Source organism: Heptranchias perlo, chromosome 5 (genome assembly GCF_035084215.1).
Source record: "Heptranchias perlo isolate sHepPer1 chromosome 5, sHepPer1.hap1, whole genome shotgun sequence".
Taxonomy (NCBI): domain Eukaryota; kingdom Metazoa; phylum Chordata; class Chondrichthyes; order Hexanchiformes; family Hexanchidae; genus Heptranchias; species Heptranchias perlo.
The window spans coordinates 5,430,431-5,455,395 of NC_090329.1; the positions used below are offsets into that span (position 1 = coordinate 5,430,431).

Genomic DNA, 24,965 nt, shown 5'->3' on the forward strand with positions numbered 1-24,965 from the left:
AGTGACGCTCCTGGTCATCAGCACTGCTACCAGTACCAATGGTCAGTGACGCTCCTGGTCATCAGTACTGCTACCAGTACCAATGGTCAGTGACGCTCCTGGTCATCAGCACTGCTACCAGTACCGGTGGTCAGTGACGCTCCTGGTCGTGCCCTTTTGTTCTCGATTAACATGGGGGTTTACATTACTACTCTACAACTCTTTGAATAAAGAAACTACGCAGTATTGAGAAAAAAATACGGGAGAAGATGTATTTGTCCTGAGTTGTACTGTGGATTTATTATAAATAAAAACAGAAAATGCTGGAAACATTCAGCAGGTCAGGCAGCATCTGAGGAGAGAGAAACAGAACTAATGGCCAGGATTTTAGCCCGGAGCCGGGAAGTGGTTGAATCACGGATGGGAATCCCGGAAGTACGGGTTTCCCGGACATCCTTACGATTTTGACGTAAGGACATCTTCTTTTTGTCGGTTTGCCGCCTGATTGACAGGCTGGTCTCAGTCGGACGGAAGCAGAGGAAGAAAGAGGACGTGAAAAGGTAAGTCTTCAGGTAAGTCTTTGATTGTATGGCTTGGGGGGGGGGGGGGCGCAGGGGTGGGCTTGGGACACTGATGGACTAGGGGGCATCAATGGGTATGGGGTCACGGGGGGGTGGAGTCACTCACCCGGGGGGGGGGGTTGGGATTGGAGGTCATCGCGGGGTTGTGCAATCGTTGTGGGTGGGGGGGGGGAGAATCGGAGATCGGTGAGGGGGTCCGTGATCGTTGGGGGATCACTGCAGGCAGGTTTGTTGTGCCTGGGGGGAGCACTCCTGCTCCTGCTCCTGCTCCCGCTCCCTCCGGGCCCACAAGCTGCGGCAGAAAAGCACTTACCTACATTTTCGGATCATCCCTCCTCCTTTTGCGTGGCGGGAAGGAGAAGGCCCGGGAATCCCGGCCCCCAGGGGTTGAAATCACAAAACCTTGAAAATGGAGGCCCACAGCCTCCTTGAAAGGTTTTAGTGACCAACCCTCCTCCTGGGAGCGGGCTGGTTGCCCACCCCGGTGAAAACCAGAAATGGAAGGGTTGGGTGCGGGTCTGAAATTGATGCGATTTTCAACGCCCCCACCTCCACCCCCCCCACCGCCCCCAACCCACCCCTGTTTCTCAAAGTTAAAATTCTGCCCGGCATTTCAGGTCGACGGCCTATCATCAGAACAGTTCTGATGAAACGTCATCGACCTGAAACGTTAACTCTGCTTCTCGCTCCACAGATGCTGCCTGACCTGCTGAGTATTTCCAGCATTTTCTGTTTTTAATTCAGATTTCCAGGATCCGCAGTATAGAATCATAGATTCATAGAAAATTACGACACAGAAGGGGGCCATTCGGCCCATCATCTCTGTGCCGGCCGAAAAAGAGCTATCCAGCTTAATCCCACTTTCCAGCACTTGGTCCGTGGCCCTGTAGGTTACAGCACTTCAAGTGCACATCCAAATAAGTTTTTTAATGAGTTGAGGGTTTCTGCCTCTACCACCCTTTCAGGCAGTGAGTTCCAGACCCCCACCACTTCCTGGGTGAAAAAATTCTCCTCAGCTCCCCTCTGATCCTTCTACCAATTACTTTAAATCTATGCCCCCTGGTCCCTGACCCCTCTGCTAAGGGGAATAGGTCCTTCCTATCCACTCTATCCAGGCCCCTCATAATTTTATACACCTCAATTAAATCTCCCCTCAGCCTCCTTTGTTCCAAAGAAAACAACTCCAGCCTATCCAATCTTTTCTCATAGCTAAAATTCTCCAGCCCTGGCAACATCCTTGTAAATCTCCTCTGTACACTCTCCGTGCAATCACATCTTTCCTGTAATGTGGTGACCAGAACTGTACGCAGTACTCAAGCTGTGGCCTAACCAATGTTTTATACAGTTCTAGCATAACCTCCCTGCTCTTATATTCTATGCCTCAGCTAATAAAGGAAAGTATCCCATATGCCTTTTTAACCTCCTTATCTACCTGTCCTGCTACCTTCAGGGATCTGTGGACATGCACTCCAAGGTCCCTTGTTCCTCTACACCTCTCAGTATACTCCCATTTATTGTGTACTCCCTTTCCTTGTTTGCTCTCCCCAAATGCATTACCTCACACTTCTCTGGATTGAATTCCATTTGCCACTTTTATGCTCACCTGACCAGTCCATTTATATCTTCCTGCAGTCTACAGCTTTCCTCCTCACTATCAACCACACGGCCAATTTTTGATTAATCTGCAAACTTCTTGATCAAGCCCCCCACATTCAAGTCCAAATCATTAATATATATCACAAAAAGCAAGGGACCTAGTAGTGAGCCCTACGGAACCCCACTGGAAACAACCTTCCAGTCGCAAATACACCCGTCAACCATTACCCTTTGCTTCCTGCTACTGAGCCAATTTTGGCTCCAACTAGCCACTTTCCCTTGGATCCCATGGGCAATGTGGGACCTTGTCAAAAGTCTTTCTAAAATCCACATACACTACATCAAATACACTACCCTCATCGACCCTCCTTGTTACCTCCTCAAAAAATTCAATCAAGTTAGTCAGACACGACCTTCCCTTAACAAATCCATGCCAACTGTCCTTGATTAGTCCGTGCCTTTCGAAGCGACGATTTATCCTGTCCCTCAGAATCGATTCCAATAATTTGCCCACCACCAAGGTTAGACTGACTGGCCCATAATTACTCAGTCTATCCCTTTCTCCCTTTTTAAACAACGGTACAAAGTTAGCAGTCCTCCAATCCTTCGGCACCAGGCCTGTAGCCAAGGAGGATTGGAAAATGATGGTCAGAGCCTCCGCTATTTCCTCCCTGGCTTCTTTTAACAGCCTGGGATTCATTTCATCTGGGCCTGGTGATTTATCTACTTTCAAAGATGCTAATCCCCTTAATACTTCCTCACTCACTGTATTTATCCCATCCAATATTTCACACTCCTCCTCCTTAACTACAATCTCTGCATCGTCCCTCTCTTTTCTGAAGAGGGACGCAAAGTATTCATTAAGAGCCATACCCACATCTTCTGCCTCTACATATAGGTTACCTCTTTAATCTCTAATAGGCCCTACTCTTTCCTTAGTTATCCTCTTGCTCTTTATGTATTTATAAAACATTTTTCAGTTTTGATTTTGTTTTAGTGTGGATTTATCATGTTGTCTAATTCTGCAATGTATTTTCACATTTCTACTCAGTTAGAAACAAACATGAGATCAGACTATAATGTGATAGGAAACACATTTTAGTTTTGAATCTACTAATTTCCCTGGGCATGCTCTGAGGGGAACCCCTTTGTAGTAATACTTTCATGCTATGTCGCAACATATTAATCCCGATTTCTTAATTAGTATCCGACTTTGTCATTGGTCTGAGCAATTCAGAAAAAAATATCTTATTTCAGGCTTCAAATGTCATCTCAGAAATCAAAACTTCTTTAAGTTCACTGTAATAATGCACAGAATGAAAATGTTATTGGATAATGGGGCCACGTTACAGTAAGCAAAGCCAGTGCACATTACAGTGAGGCTATCTGAAACACTGCACTGCTGTCATCAGCAACACTCTGTATAGCATCCGCAATGCCAGAAAGTCCCAGGTTCATGATCTGTGCTGAGTTTACTGATCTCTGGCAGGGTGGCACTCGGCGTGGTAAATCAGCCTCAGCGTCCCTAAACGAGGCACGGACAACATCAGCCACAGTTCCCATCGAGTGGCCCTCGCTATTAATAAGAATGGGTTTGGGCCTTGTTGTGAGTCGTCCCATTGGCCCCACACACGAGCGAATAGATCGTCAACACTCAATGTCTAAAATCACATGTGAAGAACAACCACTTGGTTCAGATGCCAGCTGATGACCAACTGGCACTGAATCATACCACAGTATCACCCCAAGGGGCAACACAGAAAAGGGGGAGAAAGTTGGCAAAAAAACCTCAGAAAATGTTAATTTACAGGATAAAAGTAACATATCTTAAGCCAGTTTTCAGGTATTCTTTACTCACTCCTAACTACATCACTTGAAGCTCCTCAATAGTTACACATTTTTAAATCAGATTTCTAGCTTCTCAATTACAACAGTCGCCTTCAAGCACTTTGAAAAGTTCTGCATTTTGTTTTGTTGCAATGGGTAACAGTTGGCAGCATGTCTGATGAGCTAAGTGAAGAAGTAGTGGTACAGTGATGCCGAAATTGTCTTTTAATACCCAGTAGATTGTCGAAGGGAAGGAAGAATCTCAGCTTTCAAAGAGTTAAAAGGACTAAAGTAGTGGACAGGGGAATGTCAATGGATGTTATTTATATGGACTTCCAGAAGGCATTTGATAAGGTCCCACATAAGAGACTGTTAGCTTAGATAGAAGCCCATGGAATCGAGGGAAGTTGGCTGAGCGAAAGGCGACAGAGAGTAGGGATAATGGGAAGGTACTCACATTGGCAGGATGTGACTAGTGGAGTCCCGCAGGGCTCTGTCTTGGGGCCTCAATTATTCACAATATTTATTAACGACTTAGATCAAGGCATAGAAAGCCTCATATCTAAGTTTGCCGATGACACAAAGATTGGTGGCATTGTAAGCATCACACCATCCCGACTTGGAAATATATCGCTGTTCCTTCATCGTCGCTGGGTCAAAATCCTGGAACTCCCTTCCTAACAGCACTGTGGGAGAACCTTCACCACACGGACTGCAGCGGTTCAAGAAGGCGGCTCATCACCACCTTCTCAAGGGCAATTAGGGATGGGCAATAAATGCCGGCCTCGCCAGCGACGCCCACATCCCATCAACAAATTAAAAAAAAGCAGTGTAGATGAAAACATAAAATTACAAAGTGATATTGATAGATTAGGTGAATGGACAAAACTGTGGCAAATGGAATTCAATGTAGACAAATGTGAGGTCATCCACTTTCGATCAAAAAAGGATAGAACAGGGTACTTTCTAAATGGTAAAAAGTTAAAAACAGTGGATGTCCAAAGGGACCCAGGGGTACAGGTACATCGATCATTGAAGTGTCATGAACAGGTGCAGAAAATAATCAATAAGGCTAATGGAATGCTGGTCTTTATATCTAGAGGACTAGAGTACAAGGGGGCAGAAGTTAAGCTGCAGCTATACAAAACCCTGGTTAGACCGCACCTGGAGTACTGTGAGCAGTTCTGGGCACCGCACCTTCGGAAGGACATATTGACCTTGGAGGGAGTGCAGCGTAGGTTTACTAGAATGATACCCGGACTTCAAGGGTTAAGTTATGAGGAGAGATTACACAAATTGGGGTCGTATCCTCTGGAGTTTCAAAGGTTAAGGGGTGATCTGATCGAAGTTTATAAGATATTAAGGGGAACAGATCGGGTGGATAGAGAGAAACTATTTCCGCTGGTTGGGGATTTTAGGAGTAGGGGGCACAGTCTAAAAATTAGAGCCAGACCTTTCAGGAGTGAGATTAGAAAACATTTCTACACACAAAGGGTGGTAGAAGTTTGGAACTCTCTTCTGCAAACAGCAATTGATACTAGCTCAATTGCTACATTTAAATCTGAGATAGATAGCTTTTTGGCAAACAAAGGTATTAAGGGATATGGGCCAAAGGCAGGTATATGGAGTTAGATCACAGATCAGCCATGATCTTATCAAATGGCGGAGCAGGCACGAGGGGCTGAATGGCCTACTCCTGTTCCTACGTTCCTACATTAAAAGCCAGTGAGGGGAAAAAAACATTGGAAAATAAAAAAACAGTAAACAATCAATGATTCGCTACAGGGGGTGATCTGTAACCAGGTTTTGCAGCTTGTGGTATGCTCCCACACTTTCCTCTCCTGTGTAGTAACTACAGAATTCCTTTATTGTTTTTAGGAGTTAACTATCAGAATCAATTTGGGTTTTTTTCCTCAAAAAGAAAATGAAGTAAATCCTTTCAGTCAATCAATGCACAAGGTAAAGATGGATTTCAAAACCGCACTGTGGACACTACTGTTAAACAAGCTCCAACAAACCCCACAGAACTTGTGGGAAACTAAACACTGAAGTGGCAATGCTGCCATAATCATGTGAGCTTTCCGAAATCAGTAAGTAGTGTGAAATGAGAAAACCATCCACACAACCAAACAGCTTATGCACTTGGAGAAAAACCATAGCTAAGTGCAGCTTAAGTACTGCTCTTGTTCTGTTGTTATGTTCAAAATCAAAATACAAAATGTCAAAATTGTGCAGGTCGATCAGCATTTGACAGAGAGAGAGAGAGAGAGAGAGAGCTTAGTGTTTTAGTTGGGATCCTTTATCAGAAACGGACCCAAAATGATAATCCACACGGACTGCAGTGGTTCAAGAAGGCGGCTCACCACCACCTTCTCAAGGGCAATTAGGGATGGGCAATAAATGCCGGCCTCGCCAGCGACGCCCACATCCCATGAACGAATATAAAAAAAATCTACCTTTTCTTTTTCAGATGCTCACTGACTTGTTGTGCCTTTCCAGCATTTCCTGTTTTTATTTCAGATTTCTTGCAGTCACATCTTTCTTTTTCATTCCACATTTGATACAGTTGAAGCCAGATTGCTATATTTTCCCCAGCTTTCTCCCCTTGCCCCTCCGTCCTCTTGCAGTGACTCCTGATGGTGCATGGTTGAAGTATATTTATTTTTTAGATAAGGTGCATATTTCATTTATTTCTTAACTCTCTCCTAGAATATTTCCTTAAGGTGAAAAAGAACTTGCTTTTAAATAGAGAAATGGAAAATGGTTTGGCATTCTACAATTGTGCTATTAGTAGATAGGATAATAAATGGGATCCACTGTTTTGATTCTTGAATTGTAAACAATTTTACAACACCAAGTTATAGTCCAGCAATTTTATTTTAAATTCACAAGCTTTCGGAGGCTACCTCCTTCCTCAGGTGAACGATGTGAAAATCTACCTTTTCACATCGTTCACCTGAGGAAGGAGGTAGCCTCCGAAAGCTTGTGAATTTAAAATAAAATTGCTGGACTATAACTTGGTGTTGTAAAATTGTTTACAATTGTCAACCCCAGTCCATCACCGGGATCTCCACATCTTGATTCTTGAAGGCAGTGCTTCATTATTTAAAGAGACAAAAACAGATCTGTGAGGCCAGACTGAGACTTGGAATATGGATCACACTCCACAGGAGATATTCCTTGGCAGTATCCATGGTTAAGAGTTCCCATGGGGAACAGGTTAATAAAATTTGTATTTTTTTTGTAATTGTATAATAATACACAATTGTTAACAGTGTAATAACTATTTTATTCCACTCCTGAGACAGGCCATAATAGACTACATTTAAAAAGAATCATTCTTCAGGATGTGGGCGTCGCTGGCAAGGCCGGCATTTATTGCCCATCCCTAGTTACCCTTGAGAAGGTGGTGGTGGGCCTTCTTCTTGAACTGCTGCAGTCCATGTGTTGAAGGTTCGCCCACAATGCTATTTGGTAGGGAGTTTGAGAATTTTGACCCGGCGACAATGAAGGAACTTGATGGTAATCGATGTTACCACCCATGGATGATGGGTCTTTTCTGACTCATGACGATAAATTTTGTGAAGCGAGACTCCCAGCACAGATCCTGACTCAATAGGAGCATGGGTTGAAGAATTGGGTGTGGGAGCCAGCATGTCCAATTCATGGCGCCCCAATTTCTTGTGGTCACTGGAAAATTTGCACAGCAAATTGAGTGCATTGACCTCCACACTTAATCGTCCAATTTTTACCGAGAATGGAACCTCACAAAATTTAACTATGGAGTACATTGTATATCTCACCATTCCCTATTGCATATTCAATAGATTATTTTTCCTCTATCATTTAGACTGAAGCTGTTCTAACATTAATAGACGAATCTGCCATCTTAACTGTCTTGGTTATTTTCACAACAATACTCTTGCTAGACTTTTACATTACAGTACAAAATAGTGAAGTACATTGGGCTGGAAATTGCTTTTAAAGTAATGGTGAGCTTAACAGCGCTCATCGTTTATTAGTGATGATATCGAAGAGCAAGTTCCAGCGACCACACATACGCAGTCAAACGCGGAAATCCGGAACTTGCTCTTCCTGGTTCACCGGTGATCTGTCAGCTTCGCGTTAAAGGGACCTCACCAGCTGCAATCAATGGACCAGCGCCAACTTGCTGCACTTCCCAGCTGGAAAGAACTAATCTCGCCACAAAGCAGGTACACGGAGTTTTTTAGGTCTAAACTAAGTTTTAACAGCATGGTAAATATTAATGACTGCCAAACAACCTCTCTGGCACTAAAAATTACATTTTTAAAAGGTGGAGTCTAATTATTCCTGATTTTAATAGTATTTGGACTTTTAAAAAATTGACCCAGATTAAAAAATTAATTTTTAAAAAACTTTTTCTTTCTGTCTCTTTTATCTGGGACTTTTAATCTTATCATTTCTTTATTTCACTTTCTCTATCTCATTTTATTGTACATTTAGTTACCTTGTCTGGCACTTCCTGGTTGTTAGTTTACGCGGTTTGTGAATGAACTACACGTTCTCACAGCTTGGCTTGCTTTAAGCTGATTGGTTGAGGGGGCCTTTGAGATCCTTTCCCCGCTCACACGGCCCGGGAAAGAACGCTGAAGTTTTTAGAACCCGGATTTCAAGGAAGTTACAGCATGGATTTAATCCCACTACGATCAGTGTGCTCACCATGGATTTAAGCCCACTACGATCAGTGTGCTCACCATGGATTTAATCCCACTACGATCAGTGTGCTCACCATGGATTTAATCCCACTACGATCAGTGTGCTCACCATGGATTTAAGCCCACTACGATCAGTGTGCTCACCATGGATTTAATCCCACTACGATCAGTGTGCTCACCATGGATTTAATCCCACTACGATCAGTGTGCTCACCATGGATTTAATCCCACTACGATCAGTGTGCTCACCATGGATTTAATCCCACTACGATCAGTGTGCTCACCATGGATTTAATCCCACTACGATCAGTGTGCTCACCATGGATTTAATCCCACTACGATCAGTGTGCTCACCATGGATTTAATCCCACTACGATCAGTGTGCTCACCATGGATTTAATCCCACTACGATCAGTGTGCTTACCATGGATTTAAGCCCACTACGATCAGTGTGCTTACCATGGATTTGAGCTCACTACGATCAGTGTGCTCACTACGATCAGTGTGCTCACCATGGATTTGAGCTCACTACCATCAGTGTGCTCACTACGATCAGTGTGCTCACTACGATCAGCGTGCTTACCATGGATTTAATCCCACTACGATCAGTGTGCTCACTACGATCAGTGTGCTTACCATGGATTTAAGCCCACTACGATCAGTGTGCTCACCATGGATTTAAGACCACTACGATCAGTGTGCTCACCATGGATTTAATCCCACTACGATCAGCGTGCTTACCATGGATTTAATCCCACTACGATCAGCGTGCTTACCATGGATTTAATCCCACTACGATCAGCGTGCTTACCATGGATTTAATCCCACTACGATCAGTGTGCTCACCATAGATTTAATCCCACTACGATCAGTGTGCTTACCATGGATTTAAGCCCACTACGATCAGTGTGCTCACCATGGATTTAAGCCCACTACGATCAGTGTGCTCACCATGGATTTAATCCCACTACGATCAGCGTGCTTACCATGGATTTAATCCCACTACGATCAGTGTGCTCACCATAGATTTAATCCCACTACGATCAGCGTGCTCACCATGGATTTAATCCCATTACGATCAGTGTGCTTATCATGGATTTGACAGCACAAGGTTGAGGGGAGTAGAGAATTAATGAGACACCAGGTTTAATACAGTGTGACAGTGCTGAATTGGTGAACAGCTTTAGTGTGATACAAAGAAGACACCCCAAAAAGGGGTGCATTTTTTCTCTGTTTACTTTGAGCTTTATACTCACACCATTTTTTTCACTAACATTGGCACGCAGAAGAAAATCTTACTTTTCAAGTGTCATCTCCTGTCCTCATAACCTCAAACCCATAACTCAGATATAGAATATTAAAAAGTGAAATATTCTGCATCTATGTGCATCTACCGCAGGGGGTTGCAACATTTTTCAGAAGTAAAAACAAAATTAAATCCATCGTTTGAAGTTTCTTGTGATGTAGTTGCAAGTACTACATGTTTTTGTTATTCTCTTGCTTGGTAATCTCTGTGCAGAATAAAAACTCTGTTGAGTGAAACAATTACTGTCAGACATGAAAATGTATCACAGCACAAGAATGCATGACTGATCAGCTTCTCACCTTAATGTACAGGGAGTGGAGACTGCGAGAGAGATTAGAGGTCATGTAGTAGTTACATGGGAGAATGGGAGAGAAACGAATGTATGATCCAGAGGTTAGACAGGTGACAGGTGAGAGAGACAGAGGAATGGACTGGGACATGTCCTGAGAGCACAGCATGGTCTGGTACGTTTCATGGCACATACTGGGATATGAGACAGAAGTTAGGATGGTGGATAATGGGAATAGCCACTGTTGAAGAAGAGTAGACAATAAAACAGATGGAAGAACACTGTGAATGAACTCCTGCACTCAATAAATCTTTGGAGGTGAATTTTCTACTGGAGATAATTTTAGCAAAAAAAAAATCAGTGCGAGTATATAAAAGGATTTCCCTTTGTTTTTTTTTATTACTCATGTTAAACTTCTCATTAAGATGGTCAACAGGAATTTCACTCTCTAAAAGATTTACGGTGCAGAACACACATCGGTAACAATCAACAAAAACGAATACCTATTATAAAGTTCTGATAGCAAACTGAAATGTAAAATTTGCTCACAATAATTTGCCCCAGTGCACAAAAGGACATTGTGATTAATGCAACATCTGAATACTGTACAGCGAGAAGCATCAGAGTCCAAAATAAACAGCATTAAAATTGCAGAAAATTAGCTTGAGCTAAATTGTGATTCAACTGAGCAATTGTTTCTCTACAGCACATCCTTCATACAAGGGGTAAGGAGACAGTTGTAGCTGCGTTTATTGTCAGAGCTGGAGTTTGGAAAGCACCATTTTTGCTCAGTAACTCAGCTCACCTGCATTTACCTCAACTCTCGAAAGATTATTTTTTTTACAGGTAATTTGGGGGAGCAAATTTGATTTCAGTTCATTATCTTTTAGGTATCACAAAGCACCATTGATCTCTTCACTGTAAAGTTTCCTCAAGATGGCGAAACCTTCATGAAAGAGGCTGCCATAAAAGCTGCATAAAGGCCACCAGGGTAATTTTACAATCAGGAAGTAGCACTTCTCCTGCAACAGTAATGTTACACTATCGTTTTTGATTACAGCAGTAGATCTGATTATTGCTGCAAGGACATCATCCTATCACCAATCACACTGGATTGTACTATACATTTAGAACCACATTTGTTAAGTACTTTTCCAGGCAACACTGACCAATTTTTTTTTTGTGCTGAATTTTAAAAGCACCAAAAATACAGAATAAACTAAATACAGTCAGTACAAAAGATACAGCAGATGTAAGTGCCACTATCTCAGCTTTGGAGATGATGACAAATTAATGAAAAGTATTTCAATGATTGCTACTAATGGGACAATGTAACACACGTGACTGAGTTCAGTGATCAACACCATCAACTATGCATTCCAGATTTTTTTTTTAACAGTCTGCCTCAGTTAAGATTAAATCACTTTAATGCAGACGGTTGGGTCCAGGTGCATATGAATGTTGTATGGGAAGAAGTAATGAGCAGACAAAATTCAATATTGTATATCTTCAAAGGATAATTCAAAAACTATGAGAACATTTGATGCTTCAGTGTGACTGGTGCCAGCCTCACCTTTTTAAGCTGCTTACCTCTTTGATTTCAGCATCGCTGCTTTCCTCAGGGTGCTGCATAAAAGGATTGGGGCAGATCTCTTCCGTCTCTGGGGTTGCAGGTGTCTTCGGAACAATGGTAACTGGACGAATCACTCCAGGCCTAGTCTAGATTCAAAGGTTAGAAGAAAAATAACACAGGGATAACAGGGGAGTGTGCTGCATGCAGCTAAGTAAAGAGTAATCAACGGTGGTAGTAATTGCAAGAATAATCTCAAAAGCCTCGAAATTACACTGTGGGATAATAGCATACGACTTCTTAGCGCATTTGAAATTCCTTGTTCTGCTATTTTAACAGTGGCATTAACTATCTTAAAACAAACAGGGTACAAAATAAATGTGGTAATGTCTGTTCATTAGCAGAAGAAGGAGCTTCATATGAACATGTAAGACAGAATCCCACGACATAATTTCAAAGCGAAAGGGCTCAAGCCAAGTCATAAACCATGAGACCAAAGCTCAAGTAATTTGTTAACTGAGCCCCGAGGTGAGATTTTCATTGTACACCTGTTTGCTTTACAACATATAAGGCAGTGATGTTTTCATATATTTAGGTGTTAATGGTGCTGTCACTGAAGGATTATCAGGGCAACATCTTCAGGTAAAAAACGTTTGGTGAAACTACGTACCAACACAGAACATGGTGACGTGAACCACGCCAAAACACATCGCATAGCTCTCGACCTGCAATATGTGGAAAGGGTGGAATTTGGATTGGCATTTGGTAGCAGGATTACACTTCCCTGTAGAATTGACAAATCAACTGATTTTGCCAGCTGAAGAGCCTTGCTTTTCTCAGCATCACTGTTTAAAGTTCAGACTTCCTGATTGAAACCAGATGGTTGAACAGTCTGGACCTTCGATTCATCTGCACATCATTGTGAAGAAAATACTATCGAACACTTCCCCCGTCCTCACAAAACAAAAACAGATTTGACAAATAGTTTTTCATGAACACAGAGCCCCTTTAAATTTCTGGCATCTCATTGCAAAATTTAACTTTTAATGTGTTAGTGGGAAAAACTCGGGTATATTTTAAGGATTAGCACATCAGCTGCAGAGCTTCGTGTGATGGAAGTGAACAATGGGAATTTGGGTGTGGCGGTCAGCACATCCTATACAAAAGTACAAGGTGGAGACCATTCGGCCCATCTTAGTTAAGCCATCCAGAATGGCCCCAAAGTCCACCTCCCCCGACTCCCCACCCCACCATTGGAGCATCAAATTGGTTCTGAAATAATTGCAAGGTTTTCACTTCCACTAGAGATTGTGGGCTTGATTTTCCGATGTCCCAGCAGGTGCGTTCGTGGTGGGGGGTGCTCTGAAAATTGGGGATTCCCAGGGCGGGTGCGGAGCCCGGGGTGGGGGGGGGGGGGGGGGGGGGAGACCCTCACTCATTGCAGGAGGCCACTCTGACACTTTGGACAAAGTTTGGCCTCCACCACCCTCCTCCTAACACTAAAATTCACCAACTTGCAACCTCAACCCCGGTGAGCAGACACCTTGCGGACCCCCTCAAACGTACAGCTTCCGGATGGGGGCCGCCGTAGCTGCAGTCATGACCTCCTCGGAGTCGGAGGGCGAACAGCATCACCAGCCTCGCCATCCACGCCGTCCACCTCTGACACGTGGAGCTCCACAACACAGTGCTGTGACACATCCGCCTGCACAGCAGGAGGGAGGGCAACCGCAGAGAGAGATGCGTCGCAGAGGGCACTACCCTCGCCACAGGGTCAACAGACCGTGGCGCAGCTTCCTGGACCTCTCTGAGCAGCAGTGCACACGGAGGCTCAGAGTCACTCGACATGTAGTCGTGGACATCTGCAGCCTCCTTCATGCCGAGCTGCTCCCGGCTGGCCCGAGCACCATCTTCTTACCTGTCGCTGTCAAAGTCTCCACTGCCCTCAACAACTTCTCCTCCGGATCCTTCCAGGGTGCCACCGGGGACATCTCCGACGTCTCTCAGTCGTCTGCACAAAAGAGCCCTGCAAATACGCCTACACCCACTCTGCAGTGACACAATGGGTGGCATCAGTTGTGGGTCTTCATGGTGATCTTCAAGAAAAGACACGATTGCGCAAACCAGACAAGATTCGCAAAGACGTGGCAGTAGTGGTGATAACAATTTTTTATGATTTTTTGCAAAACAAACAAAAGTAAATCAAAAACATGACATTTTGTCTTACACCCTTGTGCATCCCCTTTGTGCTCAGAAAACATTTGCCTTGCGTTTACGGGAACCCCTATGTGGTGCTACCTCTGTGGCTTCAGCAGAGGTAGTGGCAGGTTGCCCTTGTCCATGCCCTGACCGATGAGATGCTTTGCATGGACGCCCTCTGGGTTTTGGTGCCCATGAGGGCCCCTCCAAAGACTGCTCCATCTGCACCTGTGCAGAGGCAGACTCGGCCACCTGGAGAGGAGGCAGCATTGCGGGTACTGGTTGAGAGGGGGCAACGGGTGAGGCATGGGAGTTCTTTGAGTGGCGTCCCCACTTCCATGTCCCCTTTCACCATCATCCCTCTCCTGGCCCAGGCCCAGATTACTCCTTCCACCCTGCTGGATGACAGTTTGGAGGACTTGTGTGAAGCCTTGGAAGGCCAGTTGTAAGGTATCACTCATTGGTGAGCTGTGCTTGAAGCTCGATGGAGGCTAGCCTTTCCTCCATCACAGACATTCCCGCACCTACCCGCGACACTATCTCAGAGATACCTTCGCGTCCCTGTGACACTATCTCGGAGATACCCTCCTGTACCTGTGCCACCATTCCACTCAGCGCGATTGTGGAGAGTGCGCATGGCAACTGTTCCAGTACCACGGCAATGTGCTGCTGGCCCTCAATGACCCTCCTTTTCATGGCTGGCCCCCAGGGTTCGGCATCTGGGTCCAGCTGAGCAGAGCCTGGAGAAGAGTGCTCCCACCGACGCGGACTCTCCACGGCTGCCCCTGCCACCAGGTTCCGCTCGTGCTCACATTTGCGTGGTGACTCACCATGTGCAAGCCCAACTAAGTGAAGACGGGGACCCACCGAGGTGTGTGTATCTGCGCTGGTGGATGGCTGGCTCAGATATGACGATGCCCCCTCAGAGGCCGGCAGGTCCTCTGAGGAATCGCCCTCTGCCGTCACGGTGCTCGCAGATGGCCCTGAAAGAGAACAGAAAGCAATATTAAGCATGTGGACAAATGTTGAGGTGCTGCAGATGCCAAGTGATGCTAAGATCATTTGCTTTCACGAGTGCTGAGTGTTAGATTTCTGTCACCAGCCGTCTTGTGCACTCCCAGTCTCGGCGTCCGCCACAGACAGGCACTCCAGAGTCCGGCTTATTTCGAGTACCTGCTGCTCCACATCTGTTAAGACCACCTGGTGTGGCGGGCCCCCTGTGGTCCTTGCCCTCTCCCGGGCGTTCTGGCATCTCTTCTCCTATCAAGGCAAAACACAGAGGCGTGATTGAATGATGGTTGCATGGTGACCTGCTGCATGTATTGGTGTGGGTGGGGGTGACCGTGAGGGAGATGCATGGGATGGTGCGTGTGAGACATAGCCATGAGATTGTGTGAGGATTGGGTTGCGTGGTAGTGTTCGAATGGGAACTGGGGCGGTGAGTAAGTGCAGGCAAGGTGAGGATGATGGTTGAGTGGATGTGAGGGGTGATGTGAGAGTGTTGTGGTGGCAGTGCAGAAGGAGTTGTGTGGTGGTGGAGGTGATGTGGAAGACGGAGTGTAGGAGAATGCGTAAGTATACTCACTTTGGCTGACCTGGTTAGGTCATTAAATCGCTTCCTGCACTGGACCCAGGTTCTGGACACATTGCCGCTGCTGCTGACCTCCTCGGCCACCTCCAGCCAGGCCTTCTTGGTGGCGGAGGGAGGACACCTCCTCCCATCCGATGGAAAAAAAATTTCCTCCCTCCTCCTCCTCCTCACCCCATCGAGCAGCACCTGGAGTGAGGAGTCAGAGAACCTTGGAGCAGCCTTGCCTCTGGCCTGCTCCATGCTCCAAAATTGGTTCTTTGATGCAGGAGGAGCATTGGAGGACTGCCTCTTTAAATAGGGCTCCTCCTGCTGACAGCCTGTGATGCGGGTGCGCAGTCCGCCCGCTGCGCAGGTCTGGAACGGGAAACCCGGAAGCCATGGTAAGTGCCTTCAATTAGGCTGCGATCGTGTGCGGAGCACCCCGATTTCACTAGGCGCGTTACCCACACGCCCAGTCGACCCCCTGCTGCCGACCCGCCTCCCTCCTAATATGGGGCCCTGTGAGTTTGAATCCCACCATGGTAAATTGTAAACTTGAATTCAATAAATCTGGTAATTTGTGGGCCAGCACCAGAAAACGACCAGGAAAGCTGCTGGATTGTAAAAACCCAACTGGTTTGATACTGTCCTTCAGGAAAGTGAAACTACAACCCGTACTTGGCCTGGCCTACAGGTGACTCCAGTCCCACATCACGTGATTGACTGTTAAAGCCCCCAGGGCAAGTAGGGATGGACAACACAAATACTGCCTTCTCAGTGTCACTCACATCCCGGGAACAAATAAAAAAAAACTTTATCTGGGAGTCCATTCCGCATGTTGATCACTCTTTCGTTTGAAGAAGAGCTTTCTGATATCAGTCTTAAAATGACCTTTAACCAGTTTGAACCTGCACCCCCTTGTCCTATTCTCGCAATTAAACAAGTCCAGATTTTACCTTTTCCATACCTTTAACCATCTTATAAGATCATCCCTCAGACAACTCCTCTCCAGGCTGAAATAATGTCGATTCATTTGTAAAATCTGCACTATTCTACATTATAAGAGACAACAACCTGTATGTCGTTCTTCAAACGGATAGAGATGCGCACCAATCAGAAAAGGGGGGGGAACGACCAAACAATGGTCAAACGGATGGGTTTCTAGGAGGCTTTTGAAGGAAGGGCGGTAATAAAGTGAAGAACAAAGCATAAGCATTTCATACCAGCAATATTAATCAGAGTTTGTGTTAGTCATTAATGCCCTGCGGCATACACACAAATTAGAAAACTGCAGCTTTGACACATCCACAAGTCATTAACAGAGTGGGTGTAGATTATCACATTACATTTCTTGTAACAAAGGCTAATCAGAACTATTCAATCAAAACACTGAGTGATATAGATGGAGGTAATTGTGTGTCTGATATTATGTTGATACTATCAGCCATTTCATTGTTACGTTACAATGACTCGATCATTGAGAAACCTATAAATATTTTTTAATATAAGTAAAATGGATACGTATGTTTTCAGAAGTCATTGTCCAGATCCACAGAGTACAATTCTCACAGATGAACCAAGTGGTGCCTGCACCTTGAGTACCTCATCCAAGTGATCGTTCCTCACAACCTTGACTGAGTGTCGTGAAGCTACTGGACCATGGAGTTTGGAGCAGTTCACAGCCAAGACTGACTGCCAATTTCCAACAGGGATCGAAATATAGGAATCAGGAACGGAAGCGCTGGCTGATTTTTCCACTCCCTAAGCTCAGGGGTACTGAAACTTACCACAGTCGTACCACAGGCCTGACTGAGATCAACAGCACAAACCAGGAGAAGGCATATGATTCATTAAAATTAGACTCCAAATTAATTCAGTACATACCGCACTGACCCATTCATCCATTCATTTTATTACGATTCGTAATCTCCACATGTCCTATGTACATCACTTGGGCATTACCCTGGATTCGTATAACACTATGGGCTTGATTTTAAAAGTACAAAACGGGTGGGTTGGGGGAGGCAGGGGGCATTGAAAATTGCCACCATTTCAGACCCGCCCCCAACCCGCCCATTTCCGGTTTTTACGGGAGCAGGCGGCCAACCTGCTCCCAGGAGGCGAGTCAGGCCTTTAAACCTTTCAAGGAAGCTTCAGGCCTCCATTTTTAACTAATTCCCCATTTCAACCCCGGGGGGCCGGGATTCCCGGTCTTCTGTTTACGCTTCGTGAAAGGAGGAAAGAAGGCCCGAGACGGCAGGCAAGTGCCTAGAGAGGCACAGCTTGTGGGCCCGGAGGAGCAGGAGTGCTTCCCCCAGGCCCAACAAGCCTACCTGGACCGATACTCACTCCTCCCCGATTGCAGACCCCCGAGCCCGACCCCGATCCTCTGACCCCAATCCCCCGACCCTCCCCGTCAACGATCCCGGACCCCCGCGATGACCCACTGATCCCTCCCCCCGCGATGACCCCCGATCCCATCCCCCATCACTCATGACCCCATGCCCACCTGTGTCCACCTATGCCCCCCCATCCCCCATTCCCCCTCCATGCAAACAAAGACTTACCTGCAGATGTCCTCTCCCTGGCTGGTCTCCCGTCCGACTGAGACCAGCCTGTCAATCAGCAGTCAGTCGGACAGGAAACCGACAAAAAAAAAAGGAAAGACATCCTTACGTCAAAATCATAAGGACGTCCGGGAAACCCGCACTAATGGGTTTTCCGACCTCAAATTGACCCCCCCGCCCCCTTCCTGGCTCCGTTTGAAAATTGAGCCCATTGTCATGAGTCATATCTTTGTTGATTGCTTTTGTTTGACATCACAGATATTTTAATCATCTATGATAATTTTCCCATACGCAAATTCATCAATTTCACAACTATTTAATCTACAACCAATAAATCAAACGTATGCATTTGAAAATCTCTGTGCAAGTGCAATTTTCAAAGGTTCCCAATGCACAGCCTGAAACCAGTGCTTTCCGCATCAATAAAAGGCACAGCAGAATAAATTGCAATTCCTCTGCGGGCAGGAAATTGGATAGCGGGCAGGAAATTGGACATGAATTTAGATTTGAGGTTAGGATCAGATCAGCCATGATCTTATTAAATGGCGGAGCAGGCTCGAAGGGCCGATTGGCCTACTCCTGCTCCTATTTCTTATGTTCTCTGTTCGTTCTGCTTTTTCATTAAAATTATCTATTTTTTTTCTCCAGCAGAGCTCATGATCACATTTGAACTTTTGTAACCCTGTAGGTTGCTGAGTTGTAAATGAAGTGAACCTATTATATTTTTTAAAAGGAATATCGGAGAACCTTTAAGTATTTTGGCTTAAAAGCATAACTCAACTTCACAGGCGAAAAATCACAGTAGGAAGTAGTACCTGTGCCTCCTTAGATATGGGGATGGTGCCGGAGGATTGGAGAATTGTTCAAAAAAGGGGAGAGGGATAAACCCGGTAATTACAGGCCAGTCAGCCTAACATCGGTGGTGGGGAAACTTTTAGAGACAATAATCTGGGACAAAATTAATTGGCACTTGGAAAGGTCTGGGCTAATAAATGAAAGTCAGCACGGATTTGTTAAAGGAAAATCATGTTTGCCTAATTTGATTGAGTTCTTTGATGAAGTAACGGAGAGGATTGATGAGGGTAGTGTGGTTGATGTTGTGTATATGGACTTTCAAAAGGCATTTGATAAAGTATTACATGGTTAGCAAAATTAAAGCCCATGGGATTAAAGGGACAGTGGCAGAATGGATACAAAATTGGCTAAGAGACAGAAAGCAGAGAGTAGTGGTGAACAGTTGTTTGTCAGACTGGAGGGAAGTATACAGTGGTGTTCCCCAGGGGTCAGCATTGGGACCACTGCTCTTTTTGATGTACATTAATGACCTGGACTTAGGTATAGAGGGTATAATTTCAAAACTCGGAAATGTAGTAAACAATGAGGAGGATAGTAACAGATTTCAGGAGGACATAGACAGACTGGTGAAATGGGCAGACACATGGCAGATGAAATTTAACACAGAGAAGTGTGAAGTGATACATTTTGGTAGAAACAATGAGGAGAGGCAATATAAACTAAATGGTACAATTTTAAAGGGGGTGCAGGAACAGAGAGACCTGGGGGTGCACATACACAAATCTTTGAAAGTGGCAGGACAAGTTGAGAAGGCTGTTAAAAAAGCATATGGGATCCTGGGCTTTATTAATAGAGGCAGAGAGTACAAAAGCAAGGAGTTATGCTAAATCTTTAAAAATCACTGGTTAGGCCTCAGCTGGAGTATTGTGTTCAGTTCTGGGCACTACACTTTGGGAAGGATGTCAAGGCCTTAGAGAGGGTGCAGAAGAGATTTACTAGAATGGTACCAGGGATGAGGGACTTCAGTTATGTGGAGAGACTGGAGAAGCTGGGGTTGTTCTCCTTAGAACAGAGAAGGTTAAGGGTAGATTTGATAGAGGTGTTCAAAATCATGAATAATTTTGACAGAGTAAATAAGGAGAATCTGTTTCCAGTGGCAGAAGGGTCGGTAACCAGAGGACACAGATTTAAGGTGATCGGCAAAAGAGCCAGAGACGACATGAGGAAACATTTTTTTACGCAGCGAGTTGTTATGATCTGGAATGCGCTGCCTGAAAGGGTGGTGGAAGCAGATTCATCGTAACTTTCTAAAGGGAATTTGATAAATACTTGAAAGGAAAAATTTACAGGGCTATGTGGAAAGAGCAGGGGAATGGGACTAATTGGATGGCTCTTTCAAAGAGCCGGCACAATGGGCCGAATGGCCTCCTCCTGTGCTGTACCTACTGTGATACTATGGTTCTTTTGCCAATTACTTTAAATCTGTGTCCTCTGGTTAATGACACGTCTGCCAATCAATACAGTTTCTCCTTATTCACTCTATCAAAACCATCCAGGTGGCAGTGGGAGATGAGGCATTTGGCTTTAACAGATTTTTGGACTCTCGGTGAATCGAGGGATATGGGGATCGGGTGGGAAAGTGGAGTTAAGGTCGAAGATCAGCCATGATCTGATCGTTTGGCGGAGCAGGCTCGAGGGGCCGCATAGCCTACTCCTGCTCCTATTTCTTATGTTCTTATTAATATATATCAAAAAGAGCAGTGGTCCTAATACTGACCCCTGGGGAACACCACTGTATACTTCCCTCCAGTCTGAAAAACAACCGTTCACCACTACTCTCTGCTTTCTGTCCCTGAGCCAATTTTGTATCCACGCTGCTACTGTTCCTTTGCTCCCACGGGCTTGCATTTTGCTAACAAGTCTATTATGTGGTACTTTATCAAATGCCTTTTGAAAGTCCATATACACCACATCAACCACACTACCCTCATCAACCCTCTCCGTTACTTCATCAAAGAACTCGATCAAGTTAGTCAAACACGATTTTCCTTTCCCCTTTTTTGAACGATCCTCCAATCCTCCGGCACCATCCCCATATCTAAGGAGGCACAGGTACTACTTCCTACTGTGATTTTCAGTCCCAACAGCTAGTTGGGAGGTGGGGGTGGAAATTGTCCAGGATTCCCATTCCTCATTCCCTTCCAGTGATCCATGCTGGAAAGTGCATTCATGTGAATTTTAGGTACTGTCAGGTAAGGTTCAGGTGTGATGCCTCTTCCCTCTCTCTTTACCCACTCCCCCCCCCCTTAATTAAATAGTCTTCCCTGGGTCACATATGGAGAAAGGTTAACAGGATGAGGTACTCTCGCCAAACACCAGCGTGGGTCACCGACGTCATGAGAGGAGTGGAGAAAATTGAGAAGACGAGGAGGCCGGGGTTCTCTTCTTTGCAGCAATATCCCAGGTGACAGGAATTCTGCCCCTTCTCTCTGACTCCACCCCAATCCCAACCCACTTTTCTGGTTGGAGGTCATTGCCCATGCGTGGAGGGCTCCCAGTGGGATTCCGACCATCAAGAGGGAATCCACCAGTGCTACAGAGGAAAATTGGGGAGTGCTGCAGTCAGACGACCACTGCAGCCCCCAAATAGGCAGCAAAGGACCCTAAAGTGACAGATGCTGCCCGCAGACAAAGGAACTTTTTTTTAATGCCTCAGCTGAGACCGAGATGTTGAGAAATATGTGGGTGGGACAGAAATGGAGGGAGAGGAGGCATTAATGAGACCGTCTCCCTCCACTAACATAACCTTTGGGCCTTCCCACCACTACCCCAGGCCTACTGCCACCTTTCTCCATGTCGTCCTGGGAAGTGGCAGGAAGAGGGGCTGACAGAAGGGAAATGAGCCAGTCGACATTTGCATTTGGCAGATAGGAAGGGGAAGAGAGAAATCCTGTCTGGGCCGAGGAGGTGGTGGTAGTTGGCGACACGATCTTATTTTCCTGCCATTTCTGCCAATATCATAACAGAGGAAAATCCAACGCAAAGGGTCTAAATCTTCCATTACCTCGCCCCATATACACATGTGCTCAGTGAGAGAAAACTAGTCAGTGAACGACAGCTTGAGCTGCTGCTGGTGATGATAATCAGTGTCACTGATAGCTTCACACCCACACTGACCTCGGTAAACAGTAACCTTAACCTGCGAACGGGAGCGGGAGTACTTACAGGCCTTCTCCCTGTGGACTCAGATACCGGCAGATGGAGATTAGCCTGTAAAAGAAATACAAAAAGAGGTTACAATGCAGCAGTCATTTTAGAATACTGCGCTACACGCAGCAAGAGGACGCTGCAGGAAGCAAATGGCTTTAATAAACCAATTCTAGTGGTTCCAGAAGCACAAGAGAAATTATTCTGAGATACCAACAGATAACCGGTATCCCACAATGTACCAGAATTTCCAGTAACCGTGGTGCAGCAAGGAGTGGTTAATCCTTTGTATAAAAAGGCACAAGTTTCTCAAGTTCCAATTAACTCCATTATTCATCTTGAATTTTGAAGCACAAGACGTTGGTACAGAATAAGTGAAGTCAATGGGAAGGAGGATCTCGCGGGGCATTTAATGGCAGGGCGATCCACTATTGCTCATTCACTCGAGTTTAGAAGAATGAGAGGTGATCTCATCGAAACATATAAAATTCTAACAGGGCTAGACAGGCTAGATGCAGGGAGGATGTTCCCGATGGCTGGGGAGTCCATAACCAGGGGTCACGGTCTCAGGATACGGGGTATGCCATTTAGAACCGAGATGAGGAGAAATTTCTTCACTCAGAGGGTGGTGAACCTGTGGAATTCTCTACCACAGAAGGCAGTGGAGGCCAAGTCATTAGATGTATTCCAGAAGGAGACAGATATATTTCTTAATGCTAAAGAGATCAAGGGATATGGGGAAAAAGCGGGAACAGAGTTAGACAATCAGCCATGATCATATAGAATGGCGGAGCAGGCCCGAAAGGCCGAATGGCCTAATCTTGCTCCTATTTTCTATGTTTCTATGCTTGTTTTACTCCCCCTCCAAAGTTCAAAGTTCTGCCCTATATCTTTGTTACTATTTTATTACTAAAATAGTAACAAAAAAAATGTATTAAGAAGATTGCAGTGTCTCAGGACTAGGTTTATGGTTTGAAGCCATAACCATGTGAATGAACACTCTTGCCCATTAACTATTAAATCAAAAAACCTCTCTAACCAGCCCCCCTGAAAGCATCTTAGTGTCTGAACACATATTTTATAAATGTTATGGATGGGTTTACACTGTGGTTTGAAAGCATCTTTTTTTTTTGCAAATCATTTGTTATATCTGATCTTCAAAAATAGAACATAGACCCATCGCAGCTTGGCTGAGTGGTAGCACTCTTGCTTCTGTTGTAGACTAATTGATTGCTATGATTAGTTAACTACTCCATTACCATTGTATCATGTGACTATCAGGATGGTAGAATGCAAACTAGATTGTCTTTGGTCTTTTTCTGTCTAGCAATTCCTATGTTCCTAAAGCTGAGTAACCAGAGCTGTGAATTATGCCATGGGACATCTTTCACATTCTTTGACACAAACAAACAGATTGAGGTCCTGAAGTTATAGCTATATTAGCCGAGACATTGTCCATTTAACACCTCTGAAATGGTGGGAAGAGAAATTTCAGACAAATTCATGAATTGTTCATCTAGTTGCATCCCATAGCCTAATTTCAGGGCCTGAGAGTTTACCGGCTCTCTCACTTGTGGAGTGGTTTGCTTAATAGTCTTTCATACATTTCCCTTACTGGCTCAGCATTTGGAGAAATTAGAATAATCTACTCCATTGTCTGTCAATTAACATCTGTTAATGTTTCAGACAAGCTATTTCAGCCATCAAACAATTTTCAATTGGATTGGTTTCTGAACAAGGATGTGAACGACAAAGACAACACATCCAGGGCAGACAATTTTTTCACTGAATACATTAAGTAGGTCCAATGCAAGTCAGTTGCATGCATTGGTCCCCATTACTACAGAACAATGGGGTCCTTCGAGAGACATAGCTGGTTGAAACCATTTTTAAATCAGATTTATCCTATCTGGCATCCCATAAAATAAAAAGTGAACATCTCCCTCTTTGTCACACTCCCGCCCCTCTCATAACTCAAACTTCCGATGCTTAGAATCAGCCTCTTGGCTCTTCTCTGCACCACCACCAGGGCTTGTCTCAGTGACCAAAATTGGACGTTGTATTCCCAGAGCAGTTTGACCAGGCCACTCTAGATTCAATGTGACTGCATTTTAGAGTAAAGTATTGAAAAATGGAGTACGGTAGAGATGTTTCTGTGATATATGATAAAGGGCTATATAAATGCAAGTCTCTCTTTACGTGTCACCTTTTTTCCAAAGTGCAATACATCGCACCAATCAATAATTAATATTACCTGCCACCATTCCACTCCTCAGCTTTTATCGAGCTCAGTTTAAAAAATAAATAAATGTGTCTGCCTTTCACTATCTCATTGGATTCAACTGCTACTCCCAGTCTGGTAAAGTGGAAATTTGACCAAATTGCATTTTCAATCCAAGTTGATTGAGACAGTAAGGACCCACCACAAATCATATGGCCACTGCAATCAGTCCTTCCCTCACACCAACATCACCCGCTCAACAAGTATCAACTGTTGCCTTTTCTTCAACCAATTTCTTATCCATTTCCAGGATTTACCTTGAATTCTCACCACTTTAGGAACCTTTTGTGTGGACTTTGACAAAGGCAAGGACACTAAGTGTTATGGAACCAAGGCGGGTAGATGGAGTTAATATACAGATGAGCCATGATCTAACTGAATGGTGGAACAGGCTCAAGGGGCTGAATGGCCTACTCCTGTTCCTATGTTTCTCTCTGAAAGTCTGAGTACACAATTACATTGGACTTCCCACAGTCCATTTGGGATGTCACTTACTACACT

The 24,965-nt window shown here is 44.8% G+C and overlaps 1 protein-coding gene across 13 annotated transcripts in view; it reads right to left on the bottom strand.

The window, feature by feature from the left end:
• The window catches only part of mlip (muscular LMNA-interacting protein), a 228,939-nt gene that overhangs the window by 25,153 nt on the left and 178,821 nt on the right, over nucleotides 1-24,965 (bottom strand). For 12 of the 13 annotated variants that reach the window (XM_067983974.1, XM_067983969.1, XM_067983963.1 and 9 more), the window contains 3 exons: nucleotides 22,202-22,246; nucleotides 11,866-11,994; nucleotides 10,286-10,516 (listed from right to left, as the gene is read on the bottom strand). In XM_067983974.1, the coding sequence (XP_067840075.1) occupies nucleotides 10,286-10,516; nucleotides 11,866-11,994; nucleotides 22,202-22,246 (405 nt within the window). The remainder of the gene's footprint in view (nucleotides 1-10,285; nucleotides 10,517-11,865; nucleotides 11,995-22,201; nucleotides 22,247-24,965) is intronic. The other variant, XM_067983967.1, reaches the window with a different exon arrangement.